General features: G+C 38.8%; 2 protein-coding genes across 7 annotated transcripts in view; one reads left to right on the plus strand and one right to left on the minus strand.

The window, feature by feature from the left end:
• The first annotated feature begins 8372 nt into the window (after positions 1 to 8372).
• On the plus strand, positions 8373 to 13830 carry ccl20b (chemokine (C-C motif) ligand 20b). 2 transcript variants are annotated; one of them, XM_057824328.1, is made up of 5 exons: positions 8373 to 8593; positions 9542 to 9772; positions 10113 to 10215; positions 12684 to 12758; positions 12828 to 13830. In XM_057824328.1, exons 2-5 carry the CDS (start codon positions 9703 to 9705, stop codon positions 12889 to 12891), a joined length of 312 nt encoding a protein of 103 aa, XP_057680311.1. In that variant the 5' UTR covers positions 8373 to 8593; positions 9542 to 9702; the 3' UTR covers positions 12892 to 13830. The 2 variants fall into 2 exon arrangements, with proteins under 2 accessions (XP_057680311.1, XP_057680312.1); XM_057824329.1 differs by lacking the exon at positions 9542 to 9772.
• A 4134-nt stretch (positions 13831 to 17964) lies between these two features.
• The window catches only part of tlr22 (toll-like receptor 22), a 53912-nt gene continuing 51400 nt past the window's right edge, over positions 17965 to 20476 (minus strand). For 4 of the 5 annotated variants that reach the window (XM_057823995.1, XM_057823994.1, XM_057823996.1 and 1 more), the window contains one exon: positions 17965 to 19119. In XM_057823995.1, coding sequence (XP_057679978.1) covers positions 18876 to 19119 — 244 coding nt within the window. In that variant the 3' untranslated portion in view covers positions 17965 to 18875. The remainder of the gene's footprint in view (positions 19120 to 20476) is intronic. The other variant, XM_057823993.1, reaches the window with a different exon arrangement.

The raw sequence follows: 20476 nt of genomic DNA on the forward strand, positions 1-20476 counted from the left end.
TTTTGAAATCGTTGAATTTTTGTTTTATGATTCATTTTGGGTGAAATGTTTTGTTGTAAATGGTTTTGTTCAATATGAGGATAAGTGGTTCAGAAATTGATTATTATTATTACTTTAATTATTATTGATTTTGAGGGCTCTTTCAAAATATTGTTTTTTAATCATTCATTTTGGTGGCTTTTTATAATATATATACTTATGAGTATTTATTAAAATGTTCTTTTTTTTAATGTTATTTCTTACATGATTAATATTCATTTAGGCAGTGTCTTGAAAATTCTTTTGCCTTATAAATATTTTAATGTCACTTTTATTTTGAATTTTGGGAGCCATTTGTGGATCATTTTCACAGATAGCAAATGTAGGAACATTACTACGAAAAATAAGTACAGAAAAGAAAAAAAAAAAACTCATGCTGATGCTCATTCAAGGAAAACCCACAAACTATTTTGAAAATTACTAGGGAATATCAGTACACAATTACCCAAAAAAATTAACCATAAAGTACAAAAACATCATAATGAAAGCTTTCCCACTCACTTTACTGTGTTGTTAAATAACCAAACTTCAAATTGCACAAGCTTATGCGTTTCCCGTCACGTGCGCGCTATCAAAGCACTTCCGACGTAAGAGCTAGCAATTTAGATAACTGCGTGACGTCGTTATTCAGCCAAGTGTTGTGACGATGTCACAATTTGTTCAACTTTCCTTTGATAAAATCGATAGGAAATTTCCCTGACGTGCATTCCGGGACATAAAACAACTGTGCAAGATAAGCAACAAAAAAAAAAAAAACGCGGCATGAGTGGCTGTAAGAGCTTTTTAGTACTGTACACTTGGTAGATAAATGAGTCAAACATACGCTGCCGTCCAAGCAACATCTTTTTCATGTCCATTCCTGTTTGTTTTTGCAAAACAATGTCACACCACATTCTGCACGGGTTACAACAACGTGGCTTTGTACTTGTGTGAGTATTAGACCTTCCTGCAGTACAGACCAGTCTTCCATTGAAAATGTGTGGTGCGTTATGAAGTAGGGATGGGAACCAGGGGCGTTACCGGGGGGCAGCCCACCCACGGACACGCGCTGCCCACCCAAACAAAACTGGATGTAGTACTAACGGCTGTCCGGGCACGGCATATGGTATCCCATTCATATAATACTGATGTGTTTTAACCTTTGCGTTGTTACCTCCTCTTTCACCTAAAAAAAAAAAAATTAAAAAAACGCATATTTTTATTTTTTTACTAGGGCTGTCAAAATTATCGCGTTAACGGGCGGTAAATAATTTTTAAAATTAATCACGTTAAAATATTTGACGCAATTAACGCATATGCACGTTCAAACAGATTAAAATGACAGTACAGTGCAATGCCAATTTGTTACTTATTTTTTGGAGTTTTGTCGCCCTCTTCTGGCGCTTGGGTGCGACTGATTTTATGGGATTCAGCACCCATGAGCATTGTGTAATTATTGACATCAACAATGGCGGGCTACTAGTTTATTTTTTGATTGAAATTTTTTACAAATTTTATTAAAACAAAAACATTAAGAGGGGTTTTAATATAAAATTTCTATAACTTGTACTAACATTTATCTTTTAACAACTACAAGTCTTTCTATCCATGGATCGCTTTAACAGAATGTTAATAATGTTAATACCATCTTGTTGATTTATTGTTATAATAAACAAATACAGTACTTATGTACCATATGTTGAATGTACAGTATATATCCATCTTGTGTCTTATCTTTCCATTCCAACAATAATTTACAGAAAAATATGGCATATTTTATAGATGGTTTGAATTGCGATTAATAACGATTAATTAATTTTTAAGCTGTAATTAATTAACTCAATTAAAAATTTCAACCGTTTGACAGCCCTATTTTTTACATTTTATTTTAATATATTTTTTTACATTTTAAGTTTTCACCAGTGTTCATCTGGCTGTTGGGTTAGGTGAGTTTTGAAGCATTCTGAGGGGGTCAAAGTAGGGCTCAAAGCGTCGGCGGGACAAAGAATGACTGCGAGGGGGTGGTTGGCGCTACATAGTGTATTTGGAACTTGTCTTGACACGATATCAAAGATTGCACCTTTCTTGACCTGCCTGCCGATTTTTGTGCATTTTGAAGCATTCGAAGGGGGTCAAATTGAGCTCAAAGGGGCTGCGGAACAAAGAATAACTATAATAATAAAACCGAGGAACCACAATAGGTTACCTAAAAAAACATTGTCACCTGCATGTCCATACTGTTCAATTATGGATGTGTTCCAAGTCAGATAAAATCGAATCAACTTTTATTTGTTTAGACCAAATCACAACAACAGTTATCTCAAGGAGAAAACAACACGTTTTTAGATGCAGTAGCCCTACGCTGGATTTCGACCTACTTGAGCATTGTAGCTTTTTTTTTTTTTTTTTTTTTTGCCCCCCCCCCCCAGATAAAACTAATGCCCTGGCATCCTGGTAACACCACTGGTGGGAACCTCTGGGTACCTCACGATAGGATATGGTTTGCGATATAAAGCTCACGACTTAAGGGGTACTGGGGGTGGAGTGACCACACCTAGGTCTCTAATGGGCCCGGTTTGCGGGGGTAAATTGGGTGTGGTTGGGCAATACGAGGGTCAAACAGAAAGGTAAGATGATGCGCTGAGCTGTAAAATAGTGTTTAAGTGTTAATATATTTGCGCCAGCCCATTGGCTGGTTGTCTGGAGGCCCCCGGTAAACACGCCGGATGATCGTCTTGAGGGGCTTGCAAAAGTGTGGAGGGGCCCGCGGTGAATAATTGTCCACTAACACAGGGGGGAACCTTGGAGGGTGGGGGGTCCTATTCTTTAAAAAAAAAAAAATTTTTTTTTTTCCAAACCTCTCCTGTTCAGCTGTTTGACACTGAGAATGGAAGTCTAAGTTGGTGTAAACAGTTTTAAACTTTCACTTTGAGAGTATGGCATACTTTTTCTATTTCTCTTTGTTTGGATTGATTATTTATCATCTCAAATATTGGGGGAAAATGCGACAGTAATGAAAAAAAATACAAGTAAGCGATAGTTGTGAGGTAGATATCCGTGACCCTTTTTTAGACGCTAAATTTTTCATTGCGATGTAATTTGTTTAAAATATGCGAGTGAAACATTTTTTAAATTCGTTTTTTTGTTTTGTTTTTTAAACCTGTCCTGTTCAGCTATTTGACGCAGAGTATGGAAGTCTAAGTGTCCGGTTGGTGTGAACAGTTTTAATGTTTCACACTGAGATTATGATATACTCCCATTGTGATCATTCAACATACCTCGTTTATTATGACAAAGCAGCGAGCAGGAAGGGATTGTGGGTGAACAGAAGAAAGGAAACACAAGAAAAAGAAAAACAACAACAAGAAATACATTGAACGCCTACACTAACTATTAATATGTTGGTGCTATCGTCAGCTAGATGTATTTCCGGTTGACACCATGTGGGGGGCCTGTTGACCAGGGAAAGAAGGGGAGGGGAAGTCTCAAAGCTAAGTGATTGGGAGGGGTAGAGTGTACACAAATCAACTCTGTGAGCTAGAACCCAGTAATCGTGTGAATCCCTTGTGAGTGTAGGCCCATTGGCAACCGACCCTAAACCGCCCCAAAGCCAAACCCGGGCGTGCCCAATCACATCCAGAACCACGTGAGCCCCACCAAACACGCGACAGCCACACAGACGAGCAGAGACGCCAGCCCAGGGCCACGGCTCCCCTCCCAGCCAGCCCGGGGAGGGTCCCGTTTATTCTCATCGCACACAGGCCACAGGCTCCCGATAACAATTATCTCACAATATGACAATATGTGAGTAAGGAACATAGGCGTTTGACTTTATTTATTTTTTTTTTGGGGGGGGGGGGGGGGGGGGGGGGTCAAAACATGTTGAGGACCCCGAAACGCAGTGCCAGCAATAAATGCGTATGTGAGCGCGCGCGTTTGTCTGTCTTACCTAGTGGAGAAGTAGCATGCATCCGTTTTGACTGAATATTTATCATTATATGTCTTTTTGCCACGGTAAAAAGACCTGTAATTCTTAAAAGATAAATGTTAGTATGAGTTATAATATTTTGTTATTAAATCCCTCTAAATGTTTTCGTTTAAAAAAAAAAAAAAATTGTAATATCAGTTTAACTAGTAGGTTGCCATTGTTGTTGACCACGCGATGCACTCTGGGTGGTGACGTCACTGGGTGGTGCTGCTGGACTTCCACAGTGTCACTCTTTAGCTACATTGTCGTCGTTTCTGCCCTTCCAATTTGAAAAATGAGCAGGACAGCACTGTCGATATTTCACAAAACGAGCAGCATGTCTCAGTCATGATTTCCCTTATAATGCAATCGCAACACAAATGCATTGTCTGTCTGTCTTTGTGCGGCAAAACCTGAAAGTGTTAGTCAGCGAATAGCGGAAGTAAGCAGACAACAATAACATAGGGATTGCGTAAAAGGGTTTATTGAACACACAAAAAAACACGCTAGCGCAAAAAGAGAGACAAAAAGGGTCCGCCACAGTAGGGCGGGATCAATTAAAAAAAACAAAAAAAAAACAGAAAAGCACGGTGAGAGGCAAACAAATGGAAAAACCAAGGCAAAGATGCAACTCGCGCTGAAGGGGTCAAGAATACAAACTGTCAAGTGGCAGCAAGTCAATATCGTGGCAAGCCGCCTAGGATCAGTTTAATGACACTGCTGATGAACTGAAATTGGATGCAGGTACAATGTTGGGAACTCATCCCACATCTCTGAAATAAAACAATCTGCACAGCAGCAGAATGTGACAAAATCTCGCCAGTCGATTTACTAGCTTCGCTTCCTAGCTGGCACTGCTATTCTCCAATTTCTCCCAGTCCAGCCCAACCACGTCATCACGCCCAGCGTGCATTGCGCACGTAAAACATGGCGCCCTCTGTAGGTCAAAACAGGATTTTTATATCAATGGCAACAATATGTGTTTCTAATAACATATTTTAGTAAAAGAGCACAATTGTGGCTTGTGAGAGCCTACAAGTCTTTAAGTTTGAGGTTCTCTTCAAACAGTGGCACCTTTTTAAAACGATATATCGATTCTTGGCTGGAGCATATCATTAACCTTTTGATATCGCAATATATCACCTTTTCGATATATAGTCACACCCCTACTATGAAGCGTAAAATACGACAATGGAAATCCTGGATAGCTAAAGCTTTACATCAATCAGGAATGGTAAAGAAAATGTGTTCCCAAACATTTATTAAAGCAACCCTTGGTAATTTTTCAGTTTTGGTCGATTTTAGGTACGACGGTGGACAAAAGTACTGTTTAGCTTTTAGGAAGACTGTTTCCCATGAGGACCAGCACACTCCCGCATAGCGTCGTAAAATCATGACAGTCGCTTGCAAACAACATTTCTGTTTATAGCAGCTGTGTGAAGGATTAAAAGTAATAAGGTAATGAATCCACTTGTGGCTAAACAATAGCATATGACAGTTAGCAACCGTGTGGCTACCCCCGCCCCCACATTCCACCCGGACTCTTTGAGGGGGTCACGCCAGCGAAGCTGGGCCAATGTTTATTCTGTATATCCTAGCCTCCCTTTCGTTTTCCTCCTCAGAAAAACTTTTTTTCTTTTGTTGCTCTGCAATCTTTGGAGAATTCGCATAAAACAGTCAGCATCGACCTCCGTCTTTATAATGACTGGGAAAGGGGGAAGTGACGTATGCGGTAAAGCAGTCAGCACATTTGTAGTCTTTTTTTGTGTGTGGCAGGGTTTCTGCCACCCTCCAAGTTATTTCGTGCCGGTGAATGTGATACAGACCCCCTCAAGATACAAAAGAGGTGTCATTCAACTAGTTGTCAGTCGATATATCATCACAAATGTTATGAAAATATTTTATAAAGGTTGAAAAGTTACCTAGTGTTGCTTTAAAGTGCCAACGACAGGTTAAAAAGTCTTAAATACCATTATTATGTGAATCAGAATCATATTTTGAGACGATTCGACTATATACAACAATTTGGCGAAGCGCAGATGACGAGAAATTAGTCTTTTAATCAGCCGCTTAGCCATGCCTACCATTATAGGGCTTGAGCATCCCCAACAGGAGGATGACGTCGGCAGGGTCATGGTTTCATCTGATTTAGAATTCAGCCCATTGAGGGGAAGCAGCTGCAGACCGACCGCCGGACAAACCGGCCGACGTGGGATGAGCGCGCAGCTGCCACATGGTCAACACGAAATATGGCATAAAATAATGTTTTACTACACGGCAAAGACGTAAACAGTGTGAGAGCAGCGTGAAGTTGTTGTGCAGCTAACATGGCAGGATGTGTCTGAGGAGAACTTTTCTATATGTCCGTCCCTGATCATTCATTCATTGATCAAAAGTAAATAAATATTTCTTTATTCAAAGAAAGTCTCTGGTGTTTACTTTGTAATTGCTGTATTCGTGGCCATTTTTAACAAAAAGTTGCAATTTCTGATGGGGTGGAAAATTTGACAGAACACACGAAGAGGCAATAAACCGAATATAACGCTCTCCCGGTGGTGGTGGGGTGCGACAAGCCGCTGGTTGTCAGCCGAGTGGCATTCTCGGTGGACGAGGAGCATGTCAGCCACAAAATGCAAGCCACCTTTGTATTAAAATGTGTGCCATGATCCCAGTATTTGACCTAATACAAAATACGATGTTTACTCACTTCCTGGTAAGTCCAATGTCCCACAGTTATCGCACACTTGGTTTGGCCCATCTCAGGGTGAACGGGAACTTTTGAAACCCAAAAAGGCTCGCACGCCTCTCCCTGGTGCAGCTACAAAAGCCTGCAGCCGTTACAAAAAAATTAACTGATCAATCCGCAAAATAAGCTGAATCCGCAGTCCATCTGCATGCTATAAAGCAATGCTGTATTGTGAGATGCTGACCCAGGTGACGTCACATTCGCATTCGTCCTAAACCCAAGACTGGAACCTGAAGTTACTCAATTTCTAGGCACGGGATTCAAAAATTGAATAAATAAAACGATCGCTTCCACACTCATCCAAGCAGTCCATTTCATTCAGGAGCATAAATCACCGCGTGAAATATGAAATAAACATGCTTTTTGGTGTCATATGCACTTTAAACATGTAAAGAAAAGGTCATGCAACAAAGCGATAAACACGACCCGGCTTTTATGGAATGTGTTGCAGTCATAAAATTCGATGTTAATGATTATTTGCTTAAAACGAGTCAGTTGGAGTATAAAACATCTTGTCTTTGTAGTGTATTCAAGTCAATAGTTTGAGCATGGTTTGCAATAATAAATGTACTGTGTTTCTATTATTTCTGTTTACATTGCAACTTCATATGATTTAGTGTTGCGATTTTTCTTTGTCTCTTCTTCAAAGGCCAGTCAGATGCATTCATGTCGTCAATCAAACATGAATAATTAACCAAGGCGCAGCGGCGGGTTACCTGAGTGTCGGGCGGTGTCATCAGAGATATTGCACACATTTCTACTGCCGTCACTGTCACGTCATTTCCTCGAGTTAATTTTCCAGCAATAAAAATGATCAAACCTAAAAATAACATTCCTCAGTAAGTACTTTATATTTGCTACCATTCCTCAGGACTACATGTTCTCAATGAAAAAGGAAAATTAAGTAAAATAAATTTTTAATTCTAAATTTTGAAGTAAAATGAAAAACATATGCTTACCATTCCGAACTTAGCGTTTTCAGTTTCATTTCAAATGACTGCGGTTTGTCGGGTGATGATGCCACCCGCTGCGTCATTTCACACCACTGTCACGTGATTGACGACACGTTAGGTTACTGGTCTAATTACAGCAATTACAAAAGTAATTACAGCTGAGAAATATGAAGTGCTTTCTTAAGCTGTGAAATTGCATTTGTGTATTTTTCCTACTTTTTTGTACCTATCATCAAATGTTTTTTATCCTAATATTGACATTTGTTTCCACCTTAAAGTTTTTCTTTTGTTTTTGTCCGATTTTTTTATTGTTTCAAATACAGTGGGGCAAATAAGTATTTAGTCAACCACCAATTGTGAAAGTTCTCCTACTTGAAAAGATTAGAGAGGCCTGTAATTGTCAACATGGGTAAACCTCAACCATGAGTGACAGAATGTGGAAAAAAAGAAAATCACGTTGTCTGATTTTTAAAGAGTTTATTTCCAAATTAGAGTGGAAAATAAGTATTAGGTCACCTACAAACAAGCAAGATTTCCGGCTGTCAAAGAGGTCTAACTTCTTCTAACGAGGTCTAAAGAGGTCTAACGAGGCTCCACTCGTTACCTGTATTAATGGCACCTGTTTTAACTCATTATTGGTATAAAAGACACCTGTCCACAACTCAGTCAGTCACACTCCAAACTCCACTATGGCCAAGACCAAAGAGCTGTCGAAGGACACCAGAGACAAAATTGTAGACCTACACCAGGCTGAGAAGACTGAATCTGGGTAAAACACTTGATGTAAAGAAATCAACGGTGGGAGCTATTTTTAAAAAAAGGAAGACATACAAGACCACTGATAAACTCCCTCGATCTGGGGCTCCATGCAAGATCTCACCCCGTGGCGTCAAAATGATAACAAGAACGGTGAGCAAAAATCCCAGAACCACACGGGGGGGATCTAGTGAATGACCTACAGAGAGCTGGGACCACAGTAACTAGCCAATTAGTGGTTGACTAAATACTTATTTGCCCCACTGTATTTTTTAATCCTACCATTAATAGCTGTTAATAGATCTAAGACTGTTTTTTTGTACTTGTAAAAGTTTTTAATCCTAAAATATAAGTAGCTTTTAGAAATTGTAAATTAATGTTTCACATATTGTGGTATTTATCCTATTTTTTTACTCATCAAATATTTCTAATCCTAATATACTGTTTAGATCAGATTTGAAATTTGAAAGTTGCTTTAGTAAATGTGAATTTTTTCCCGAATGTTTAGTATTTATGCTAAATTTTACTTACCAATTATTTTTAATCCTAATATTATGTAGTTTTTAATAGATTTAACATTTTTCTTAATATGAATTGAATATTTTTATTCAAATCTAAAATGAATGCTTTTCCTAATGGTTTTTTTCCATTTTTTTTGTATTTGAAAAATATTTGTAATCATATTTTTTCCATTAATTTTTATAAATTTTAACTTGTGTTTCCTAACATTGTTGTATTTTTCCCATTTTGTTGTACTTCGCAAATATTATTCAATCCTAATACTTCTGTAAGTTTTATAAATATTTGTAATATTGTGTCCCTTTTATTTGGTTGCCAAAGATTTTTGAATACTATTACTTTTTAATGATTTTATAGATTTCAAATTTGTTTTAATCCTACAGCTGTCTTTTTAGTCAATCTAAAATGGATATTTTAATCATTTTTTCCCTTTACTTTTCAACCAATATTTTTTAAGCTTACTATATACTAATATTTTTCACTTATCATTTTTGTGTATGCATTACACTTACATTTGTTTTTGTCTTGCATTCCCCATGTTACCCTTCCCAGTCAAAACACACATTGCACATTTTTTTGCAGAAGTGTTGGACTAGCGCCCACGCTATGTAAATTATCATAACACATATGCAATTGGACATGGACTCCACCCCAAAGTGGGAAAGCCCCGGCAAAAAAAAAATCCTACTTAAAGGGCCGGCAGCTGCTTTCTCTGGCATTTTTGCACCTGCCAAAAAGGAAACATGGAAGTTCGCGTATGTTTCCTCGCTGCACTTTTTATCTTCAGCACCTTCACGGTCAGCACGCGCTCAGGTGAGCTTTTATGATACATCAGTAATAAGAAATGGCAATCTTTTTTTGCCATTGGTTGACAGTGACAGACATCAGATAAATTAATCAATTTTTGGGACTCAAAAGTGTTTGGCTTTTTGGTAAAAAATGTTAAAAATGTTACATTTTTTGGTCAAATTACTATTTTTTTGGGGTGTTCAAAATGTTGAATTTTTTTTTTAATTGTTCAAAAATATTGGATTTTTTGTTTAGGGGAAAAATGTTTTTGGGCATATTTTTGGTCAAAAAATATTTTTTATTAACTTACAGAGCTGAGAGCTAGCAATGACTAAAATGAACTAACATCTGTGTGTTTTTGCAGCTAGCTGCTGTCTGAAGTACTTCAAGCGCGAGTTGCCATGCCAACTAATTTCCGGCTACACCTACCAATCAATGGGCAGGTTCTGCGACATAAATGCAGTCATGTGAGTGAATGACTTTTTAGCACCAGAAATATGTCAAACGTTTCCTTGACATTGATAATTATGCTTCACGAGAGGGTTAAAATATTAAAAAGTCTTCAGGATTGCCTGCAAATTACAAGCCTAAAAACTGGCATGTTGTTAACTCAAGAATGGCAATTTTTTGCAAAGAGTTTTATGACCGGATGATGTCATAGTTCCATTTTTGGACAAGGGTGCAATATCATGCTATATATAAATATATTTTTTTAACATTTGTTTTAATGTTTCCCCCCCATTGATTTTCAACTCATACCCACAAAAATCTATTGGACGGAAAAAAAAAACAAACAACACAATTGGCTCCCAATGACATTTAATTAAGACCCACAGAAAAGCTCTGACAGATTTGGACTGTTCCAACATTTTTTGTTAAGCCTTACAAACCAAAATTCTGCTTAACTAGGATCCACAAAATTTACCATGAGGGACCCACCCCACTCGTGGACTTACAAATAAAAATTATCGACTCCTACTGCCATTCATTTAGGGCCCACTTAAAAAAAAAAAAAAAAGCTTTCCATTGGGTCACTGTCAAATTTCTTGGGTCACTGTCAAATTTCTGTTTTTCTACCCAACGATATATTACATTTTTTGACAAGGATGAATTTTATTACATATACTTGACTTAAAAGGGACTTTTCTTGCCTTACTGCGCTGCAATTGACCGATTAATCATATCATGTTCATTGTGAAGGGTAGATATCGCCCCCTGCTGGCCACATGGAAGAATTACGTTGTCATTTAAGTGGTGTTCAATTTTAAAAAATAGCATTAACAGTGAAAATGACATTTTAGTGGTTGTGTTACAAGCTGATGGAAACTGTTTCTTTCAATGCCATTGACAGCGATAGACATCCAATCAGTGGCGGAACAAATGTGAATAGGGCCTGGGTGCGATAGGCATAACCCCCCCCCCACCTCCCCAAGGTGAACCTCCGGCGGGTGGGGGTCCTAGTGGATAATTTGTCACGGGCTTCACCACACTTTTTATGGGCCCTTCAAAACAATCTTCCAATGTGTGGGGCGGTGCTAGTGTAAAGTTTTCTGCACGCCTCCAGAAAACCAGCTGGGAGGGGCTTGAAATTAGGGTTGCAGCTATCGATTATTTTAGTAGTCGATTAATCTATCAATTAGCTAGTTCGAATAATCGAGTAATCGGTTTAGGATCATTTTAATGTGTTGCAGAATAAATTTTAGGAGAAGTAAAACAAAGGCTTGCTAAGATTGCACTTTGAAAAGAGCATTAAATGTGAATACAAATAAAATTACTGAGTGTTTCTTCAATCTATGCAGAACTTAATTTAAAAATAAATTAAAATACCTGAGCTTAGCCTCAAACGGTATCAAAATAAATAAATAAATAAATTAGGACCCAAGTACAACAAAAGAACAATTGACTAACTTGCATAGCAAAAGTCTGCAAGCTTAAATGCTGTAATATGCTAACATTTTTTTTTTTTTTTTTTTTTTTTTTTTACACAGAGTTCTTAACAAATTGTTCAAACACACATTCCCACAGAAAACAGCTAAATATACCTATAAACTAAATTATGAATGCATAAAAAACATTCGCGCAAACAAAAAATTACCTTATGTTGGTCTAAACAAGGAGCAGCTGGATTCTGCCATGTTAAATGAGTTGTTTCATATTCATTGTTGACACGAGAGCGCGGATGGGCAAACTATTCCACAAAGGGCCGCAGTGGGTGCGGGTTTCCATTCCAACCTGTCAAGAGGAAAACTTTTCACCAATATGGTGTCTTGCAAGCGCAATCAGTTGAACGCAGTCAGGTGTTTCTTGTTTCAGCAGAAACCTCATTGGTTAAACTGTACTGGATCAGTTGGAACAAAGACCAGGACCCACTACAGCCCTTGAGGACCGGTGCCCACCGCTGCACTAGAGGGCAGTGTCTCCCCCCAAATCAATAAAACTCAATGCAAACACTTTCAAAACAAACCGTTATGACGCCACTCTAATTAAACGAATACTCGAAGCAGAAAAAATTGATTCAAAGCTTTTTCTAATAGAATTACTTGAGTTAATCGATTAATCGCTGCAGGACTAGGTGAGATACACTTAAACACTATATTCCAGCTCCAAGCATCATCTTGCATTTCTGTTTGACCCTCCCCTTGAACAACCACGCCCCCTTTACGCCAGCAAACCGGGCCCCTTAAAGGCCCGGGTGCCCCAACACCCCCTAAGCTCCACCCCTGCGTCAAAGCCATTGGAACTCATGCGAACGCCGCCAGCTCCTCCCAGTTCAACTGGATTGGAGATTTATCATTGTCAATGTCAAGGTGTTTAGTTCTGACGTCGCAATTGTCGTACTTTGTTCAAGGCTGACAGTGGGTTAATCTACAAGCAAACGTTAATCACAAACTAACGTACCTCCACTGCTCTCATTCTGGTCGTTCCGGTTTTTCAGCCTGCACCTCCCCAGAAGATTCTTGTGTGCCGACCCAACCTCAAATTGGACACAGAGAGTTATGCGTTGTGTCGAGTAAGTGGAGTGATTGCTTTCTGCTTTTCTTGAAGTCAGTTCTGTGTCAAATATTTTTTGTGTGTGTAGTGAGCGCAGGAAGAAGAAGAATTTCGAGAAATCTACCAACATCACAAGAGCAACAGCTGCATAAACTCTGACAATTGCATTTTTCGGGGGAAGGATTTATCTTCACGCAAGCTTCAAGCACTTCAAGCTCTGTTTTATAAACAGCTAAGAGTAGTATTTTAAATACGTGTACAAGTTCTCATATTTAAATAATTTATGGGCAATAGTTGATGATTGACCGGATTGTGTTCTCAAATGTTTGGTTGACGGTAATTTATTAAAGATCTTTGTTTTTTCTAAATATCACACATGTCCGGATTCTTTGTGCCATTGACAGAGTATCGTTGCTCAAGTGATGTTAGGGCTGACATTATTTTGATAGTAAATAAAGAGAATGTGTATTGCTTTTTCATTTTTTTCATTGGAAATATGAATGAAATGTATATTTAACGTTTTTCATTTTTTGCTTTTTCTAAAATAATGTAAAAATAAAACAAAAACAAAAAAACTTGAATGAATTTATACCATTATGTGGTTCGAAAAAGACTACTACGACGATTTTGAGGTCTACAATAAATCAGGGTTTATCAAATTAGTTGTCGATCACTTTGATAATCGATTCGTCCGGGGATCAGTATCCCGCGGCTCTTTAGTGATGCCCTGGCAGGGCTGTCAACAGACTTGCAGGGGCCCGGGGACAAGAGACCATTATAGGGCCCCCCACACCCCATCCCGCCCCTGCCACCGGCTTGTCGCGACAACAAATGCAGTACTTTTATCGTTTTACAAGCAATGACAGTGTAACTTTTCAAATTATTTGAGATGGACAGTTAAAGTTAACAGACCGTAATGTGATGTGACAAAATATAAACAATTTCCATCTATTGTACCATGTAGGCTACAATACAATACAACTGCGAGTGCTATGCCTGTCTGCTAAACCACAAAACAGTATAACTAAACATCCTGTGTATATGCTATAACACAGAGTGGGTTGTAAACCCAAGATAAATCCAGCCGCCGGATCAGTCTGTTCAGCCTCGCGACTCTGCTCCCCACAGACCAGTGCTTCTCAATTATTTTCTGTTACGCCCCCCCAGGAAGACGTAAACGTCCCCCCCCCCCGAACACACACACACACCACTGTAATTTGTATCATTTGCCTATAAATTATTAATATAAGTATACCTCTGCATAATATTGAGTCCTTTTTAATATTAAAGAAAAAATATATAGCTTAGCGCAACTTACAAAAAAGTATGGAAAAGACAAAGTGCATCACTTTGCCTGACTTTAAAAAAATAAATAAAAAAAAGTCACATCCAATTGGTAAAAATACATTCACGGTACATTTTTTGACCATCTAATAGTGAAAAATAAATTTTAATAAAATCAATCAATAAGTACTAATAAATTCAAATAACCATTTAACCGTAAAAACAAAAAATAATCAGACAAAAACAACAGTGTCATTGGACAGTGGGACAGTTTTTATTTTTGCTATTTTGCACTGTGCAACTTGGTATGCCACCTTATATGATCCTAAAAGTGCTCGCTGGTTTACTGATGTAACACTGCGAAACAAAGTGGGACGATTGTTGGCAATATTCGGCATGTGTTGGCTGAAAAAAAAAAACAAGTGGCTTATCAATATGAGTGGGGTCTAATGTTGTTAAGTGACATCTTATTTGATGTGGCTTCCTGCTGTCCATTGCAAACATTTTTAGACACAGACTCGTCTTTTCTCATCTCCCACTGCATTAAAAGTAAAAGGCAAACGCTACATAAGCTTAGTCATATTTTCTCGTCTTAGCTTGTCATATCTCCAGTGCTCTTTGCTGCGTGCTCGTTAAAAAATACTGTGCACACTTTGAAAATGATATATTATTTTAGTATGGCAAAAAAATGTGTTCCCCGAGGTCACATGCGCCACCCCTGGTACCGCTTTGCGCCCCCCCCCCCCCCCCCAGGGGGGCCCACCCCACTATTTGAGAAGTACTGCCACAGACTAACATACCATAATTTCCCGGATATAAGGCGCACCCGTGTATAACACGCACCCCAAATTTACTTGTAAAATCTAGGGAAAATTATTGTACCCGTGTATAACGTGCACCCTAATTTTAGCACCAATAAATAGAAGAATACAAGAAAACAGCTCGTGTACAGATACAGAAATGTCATTTTACTGACTGGTGAAACACAGGACGATTATAGCACATTGGTAATTCAAAACATTATCGTAAACTGACAATATGTATGGTAATAATATGATCTGCTGTAAAACTTGCTCGTTTCATCATGATGAATAAATGCTTCCTCCATGGATTGATATGGTAAAATGAAAGTGAGAACGTAAATCCGAGAGAGCTCATTGCTGTCGACACGACAGTAACAATAGGAACTATTGTTATTTGGGTTTGAATTTCCCGAGGGACAGATATAGTTGACAGACACAGGAAGTCTGTGCTGTTACGTTTATTATGGTCAGAGTTGCGGAGCTGCAATAAACGTTGACTCAAATGAGTTCAGGAAACTAAATTCTGTGCTTTATGAAGAGTGAAAAAAGCAGAATTTAACAGAGATGAAATCATTTGGCCAATCAGAGTGAAGTATTACTGAAACAAAATGGTGACGTCACGTACCGTAATGCTCAGCAACGGATCACCGCATACGTTTCTTCAACACAACATGGCTGTGTCAATAAAAAAATAATCAGTTTATATTATTTCTGTCTCCATCCATGTACCCATTTATAATGTGCTATAATCGTCCTGTGTTTCACCAGTCAGTAAAATGACATTTCTGTATCTGTACACGAGCTGTTTTCTTGTATTCTTCTATTTATTGGTGCTAAAATTAGGGTGCACGTTATACACGTTATAAGTTGATTTTATAATATAAGTTGATTTTGGGGAAAAAAAGTGCGCGTTATATTTGGGAAATTACGGTATATCCCTGATCTCCCATCACCTTCTCGCTCCTCGGTTCAACGCGAGCAGCATGTCTTGTCATACCGCAGCTCAATAGGCTACATGCGGCCGGTGACAGACTCGAATCGGGCTTTGGTCAGTGATCGCGAATGTAAACATTCAGTGTTAGCGGCTGTTGTGCACTTACTGACATCACCGTCCACAGCCAACTCTAGCCCTAATTCTCTGGCTTCTTGTCTTCCTTTTAAAACTTTTTTTTCGTTCACCTCTATGATCTTCATCTCTTTTTTTTTTTTCTTTTCTTTTCTGCGCACCTGATTTATGACGACTCGGCATGTTTAGAGTGACAGATTTTAATTTCCCGCTTCAGGGCACGTACGTAGTGTAGCCTTGAGTGTGCCATAGCGGGGTCAAAAAATTCTCTGCTAAGACAGAAGGCGGGGGGTTGTGCGAAAAAAGGAAAAATATATATTTGAAAAATTTAATATGTTAAAAGTTTTTAAGTATATACAGTGGGGCAAATAAGTATTTAGTCAACCACTAATTGTGCAAGTTCTCCCACTTGAAAATATTAGAGAGGCCTGTAATTGTCAACATGGTTAAAACCTCACCCATGAGACACAGAATGTGGGAAAAAAAAAAAACAGAAAATCACATTGTTTGATTTTTAAATAATTTATTTGCAAATCATGGTGGAAAATAAGTATTTGGTCAATACCAAAAATTCATCTCAATACTTTGTTATGTACCCTTTGTTGGCAATAACGGAGCCCAAACGTTTTCTGTAACTCTTCACACGCTTTTCACACACTGTTGCTGGTATTTTGGCCCATTCCTCCATGCAGATCTCCTCTGGAGCAGTGATGTTTTGGGGCTGTTGTTGGGCAACACGGACTTTCAACTTCCTCTGCAGATTTTCTATGGGGTTGAGACCTGGAGACTGGCTAGGCCACTCCAGGACCTTGAAATGCTTCTTACGAAGCCACTCCTTTGTTGCGCTGGCTGTGTGTTTGGGATCATTGTCATGCTGAAAGACCCAGCCACGTCTCATCTTCAATGCCCTTGCTGATGGAAGGAGATTTTCACTCAAAAACTCTCGATAAATGGCCCCATTCATTCTTTCCTTTATACCACAGGTGTCAAACCGATTCCAGAAAGGGCCAAGTGGGTGCAGGTTTGCTTTCCAACCAATAAAGAGGACACCTTTTCACCAATCAGATCCTTTACATGTGTAATCAGTTAAACTTTGTCAGGTGCTGCTTGTTTCAGTAGGAAGTTCATTGGTTAAACTCTGCACAGTATCGGTTGGAACAAAATCCAGCACCCACTTGGCCCTTTCTGGAATCGGTTTGACACCTGTGCTTTACACAGATCAGTTGTCCTGGTCCCTTTACAGAAAAACATGATGTTTTCACCTCCATGCTTCACAGTGGGTATGGTGCAATTCAGTATTCTTTTTCCTCCAAACAAGAGAACCTGTGTTTCTACCAAAAAGTTTTATTTTGGTTTCATTTGACCATAACACATTCTCCCAGTCCTCTTCTGGAACATCCAAATGCTCTAGCGAACCGCAGACGGGCCTGGACGTGTACTTTCTTCAGCAGGGAGACACGTCTGGCAGTGCAGGATTTGAGTCCCTGGCGGCGCCTTGTGTTACTGATAGTAGCTTTTGTTACTGTGATCCCAGCCCTCTGTAGGTCTTTCACTTGGTCCCCCCCTTGTGGTTCTGGGATTTTTGCTCACCGTTCTTGTTATCGTTTTGACGCCACGTGGTGAGGAGGGAGTTGAAAGTGGCTGCGTAAGAAGCATTTCAAGGTCCTGGAGTTGCCTAGCCAGTCTCCGGATCTCAACCCCATAGAAAATCTGTGGAGGGAGTTGAAAGTCCGTGTTGCCCAACAACAGCCCCAAAACATCACTGCTCTAGAGGAGATCTGCATGGAGGAATGGGCCAAAATACCAGCAACAGTGTGTGGAAAGCTTGTGAAGAGTTACAGAAAACGTTTGGCCTCCGTTATTGCCAACAAAGGGTACATAACAAAGTATTGAGATTAACTTTTGGTATAGACCAAATACTTATTTTGTACCATTATTTGCAAATAAATTCTTTAAAATTGAAACAATGTGATTTTCAGTTTTTTTCCCCCACATTCTGTCTCTCATGGTTGAGGTTTACCCCTGTTGACAATTACAGGCCTCTCTAATATTTTCAAGTGGGAGAAGTTCCACAATTAGTGGTTGACTAAATACTTATTTGCCCCACTGTACCAAGTAGAACATAATATTTAATCAGACAATGATTTAAATGATAAGGAAATATGTGAATGTAAAGTAAAATTAAATAAGGGTCATTCAGGGGCCCCTATGGTCCTGAGGCCCGAGACAACATACCTTGTTGCCCCCCCGACTGGCTTTCTCCCTGGAGCTTTTGTCAAAAATTTTTGATAACGGAAAAAGACGTGGGAGGGAAATATATTTTTTGTTTTAATGTGGTTTCTATAGGAGGACAAGCATCACACAAACATTCTTTTAATTCATTAATACTGTAGTGAAGTTAAACTTGAGGCAGCATCGTACAACAGAGTAGTCACGTGGTGCGTCATTCACTATAGGATGCACTGCAGGGAAAATAAACATTTAATCATGAAGGCTCATTATGTATTCCTAGCCAACTTAGTCATTTTGATAATATGTTAATAAAGCTAATATCGATACATACAGCATGTGTTGCCTTCATTATAAGGCCTATATAAGGCTTTTAATGTTTTGCGGCTCCAGACTTTTTGTTTTGGTACAATATGGCTCTTTCAACATTTTGGGTTGCCGACCCCTTAGTCAATTAATCGTGGCAACCCAGAAAAACATGAATCCAAAAAGGAAGTGGATTATTACTGCGAATATGAATACTCATAGCACCAACTTTATTTGGCAAAGCTCATAATTAACTTAAACCTTGCATACTCTTCAAAATGTACACTTCATTCATTTTAAGGCTAAATTTACACTGAAAAGAAATACTTTTTTAAAATGGTCTTCCTCTGACGTGGAAAATCCAAGGTATGCGTCACGGTAGAAAACATTTTGAGATTGGAACCATTTCGGTCACAGTTCTGCTTTCATTACCTCCACCTCATCACGTTCATGCATCTCTTTCCTCCACGGTGAGGAGCAACAGTTCGCCACCGGCTTCGTCTCCGGTCTTCAGGGCCTGCCGGAGCTTCTCCCAGAAGAGATCGGGGCATGGTGCGGCCTTTGGCCAGCTCAGAAAAGTCCATTTCTTCAGCAACTTCCTCATGCGGTAGTAAGGAGACAGCTCCCAGACATCTAAGTCTTCCAGGAAGACCAGGATTAGGACATCCTTGTGCTCGTCAAACAGGCGAAAGCTGTTAGGACGTATTGTAAAATTAAGGTATAGACAGTAAAATATTTCCTTAAAAAAGAAAAAAAACTTTTTGAGCAAGAAGGGTCAGGTACTGGTCTCAGACTCCACCCCAAAAAGATTCAGTCTAGGTCTCATTTGTTTCGATTTTATTCAAATCCCAAAAGTATACAATCTGACTTGGTCTTGATTTCTGGTTCTGGAGCAAAACAATACATTAAACCACATGCTGTGTAGCTATTATCTTCAAGGGCAGTGGCGTTACTAGTAGAGCTGGGAATCTTTGGGCACCTAACGATTCGATTACGATTCAGAGGCTCCGATTCGATTATAAAACGATTATTGATGCACCCCCCTCCTTTTTTTTTTTTATTTTTTTTTTTAATGTTTAGTACATTAGTTCCAAAATTGTTTAAAAATCCTCTCAGGCTAAACCAAACTACTATTTCAGTATCAATTTAACATATAACAGTAAACAAATATACAACAATAACAGTAAATAAAAAATTCCAGTCCCCATTCTGTATCAGCAGCTTCACACTACATTCAATTAATTTAATGTTGTGAATCAACTGTTACAGTTGTTAAAATTGCTCCCGTTATTCCATAATTTCCCTTGTCTACTTTTTTTTTTTTTCCCCCCCCCAAAGTTTTATAACTATTTCATCATTTAAAGATAGATTCAAGACAAGATTCTGTCAATTTAGGAGTATTTTAGATAAAAAGTTAATTAGGTTCGCTGCAACAGAGCCTTCTAGAGAGGTCTACTGCTTTAAGATGGCAGCTGTTTACTTACGCCGGAAAAGTGTCATTTCGCATCTCTGTTCAATAATACATTTTCTAACACCGACGTCGTCTGTCATTTTGCATCTAGTTCTACATATATATTATATTTACTGTAGCCGTATGTTTGTAGCAACTAGGATCTGGGCGTTGTTTGTAGCGGCTGTCAGCCGCAGTCAGGTATGATTGTTTTTTTTTTTAATTAGCGGCATGAGTTGAACATGATATTTACTCTCGGTCCGTTCCTCATTGCGTCCCAAAGACCGCGCTGACTGTGTTTTACTTCCGCTTTACCTGGTATAATTCAATGATCGGAATTTGGATATTTGTGAATCGTTCTCGAATCTTCCACGGCCGAATCGCAAAAAATCTAAGAATCGGAAATTTCGCACGCCTCTAGTTATTAGGCCTATTTTAAAGAGGCTTCAGCTCCCCTAAATTATTCTTAAGCCCCCCTAAATAATTGTGGTCTTATGAAAAAAAAAATCCCCAAAATTGCTGACATATTCTCTATGAAGTTGCAGAATTTTAGTTTAAATCAATAATCACAAAACCTGTCATCATTATGAACTTAAATA

The sequence above is a fragment of the Corythoichthys intestinalis genome, chromosome 20 (genome assembly GCF_030265065.1).
Source record: "Corythoichthys intestinalis isolate RoL2023-P3 chromosome 20, ASM3026506v1, whole genome shotgun sequence".
Taxonomy (NCBI): Eukaryota; Metazoa; Chordata; class Actinopteri; order Syngnathiformes; family Syngnathidae; genus Corythoichthys; species Corythoichthys intestinalis.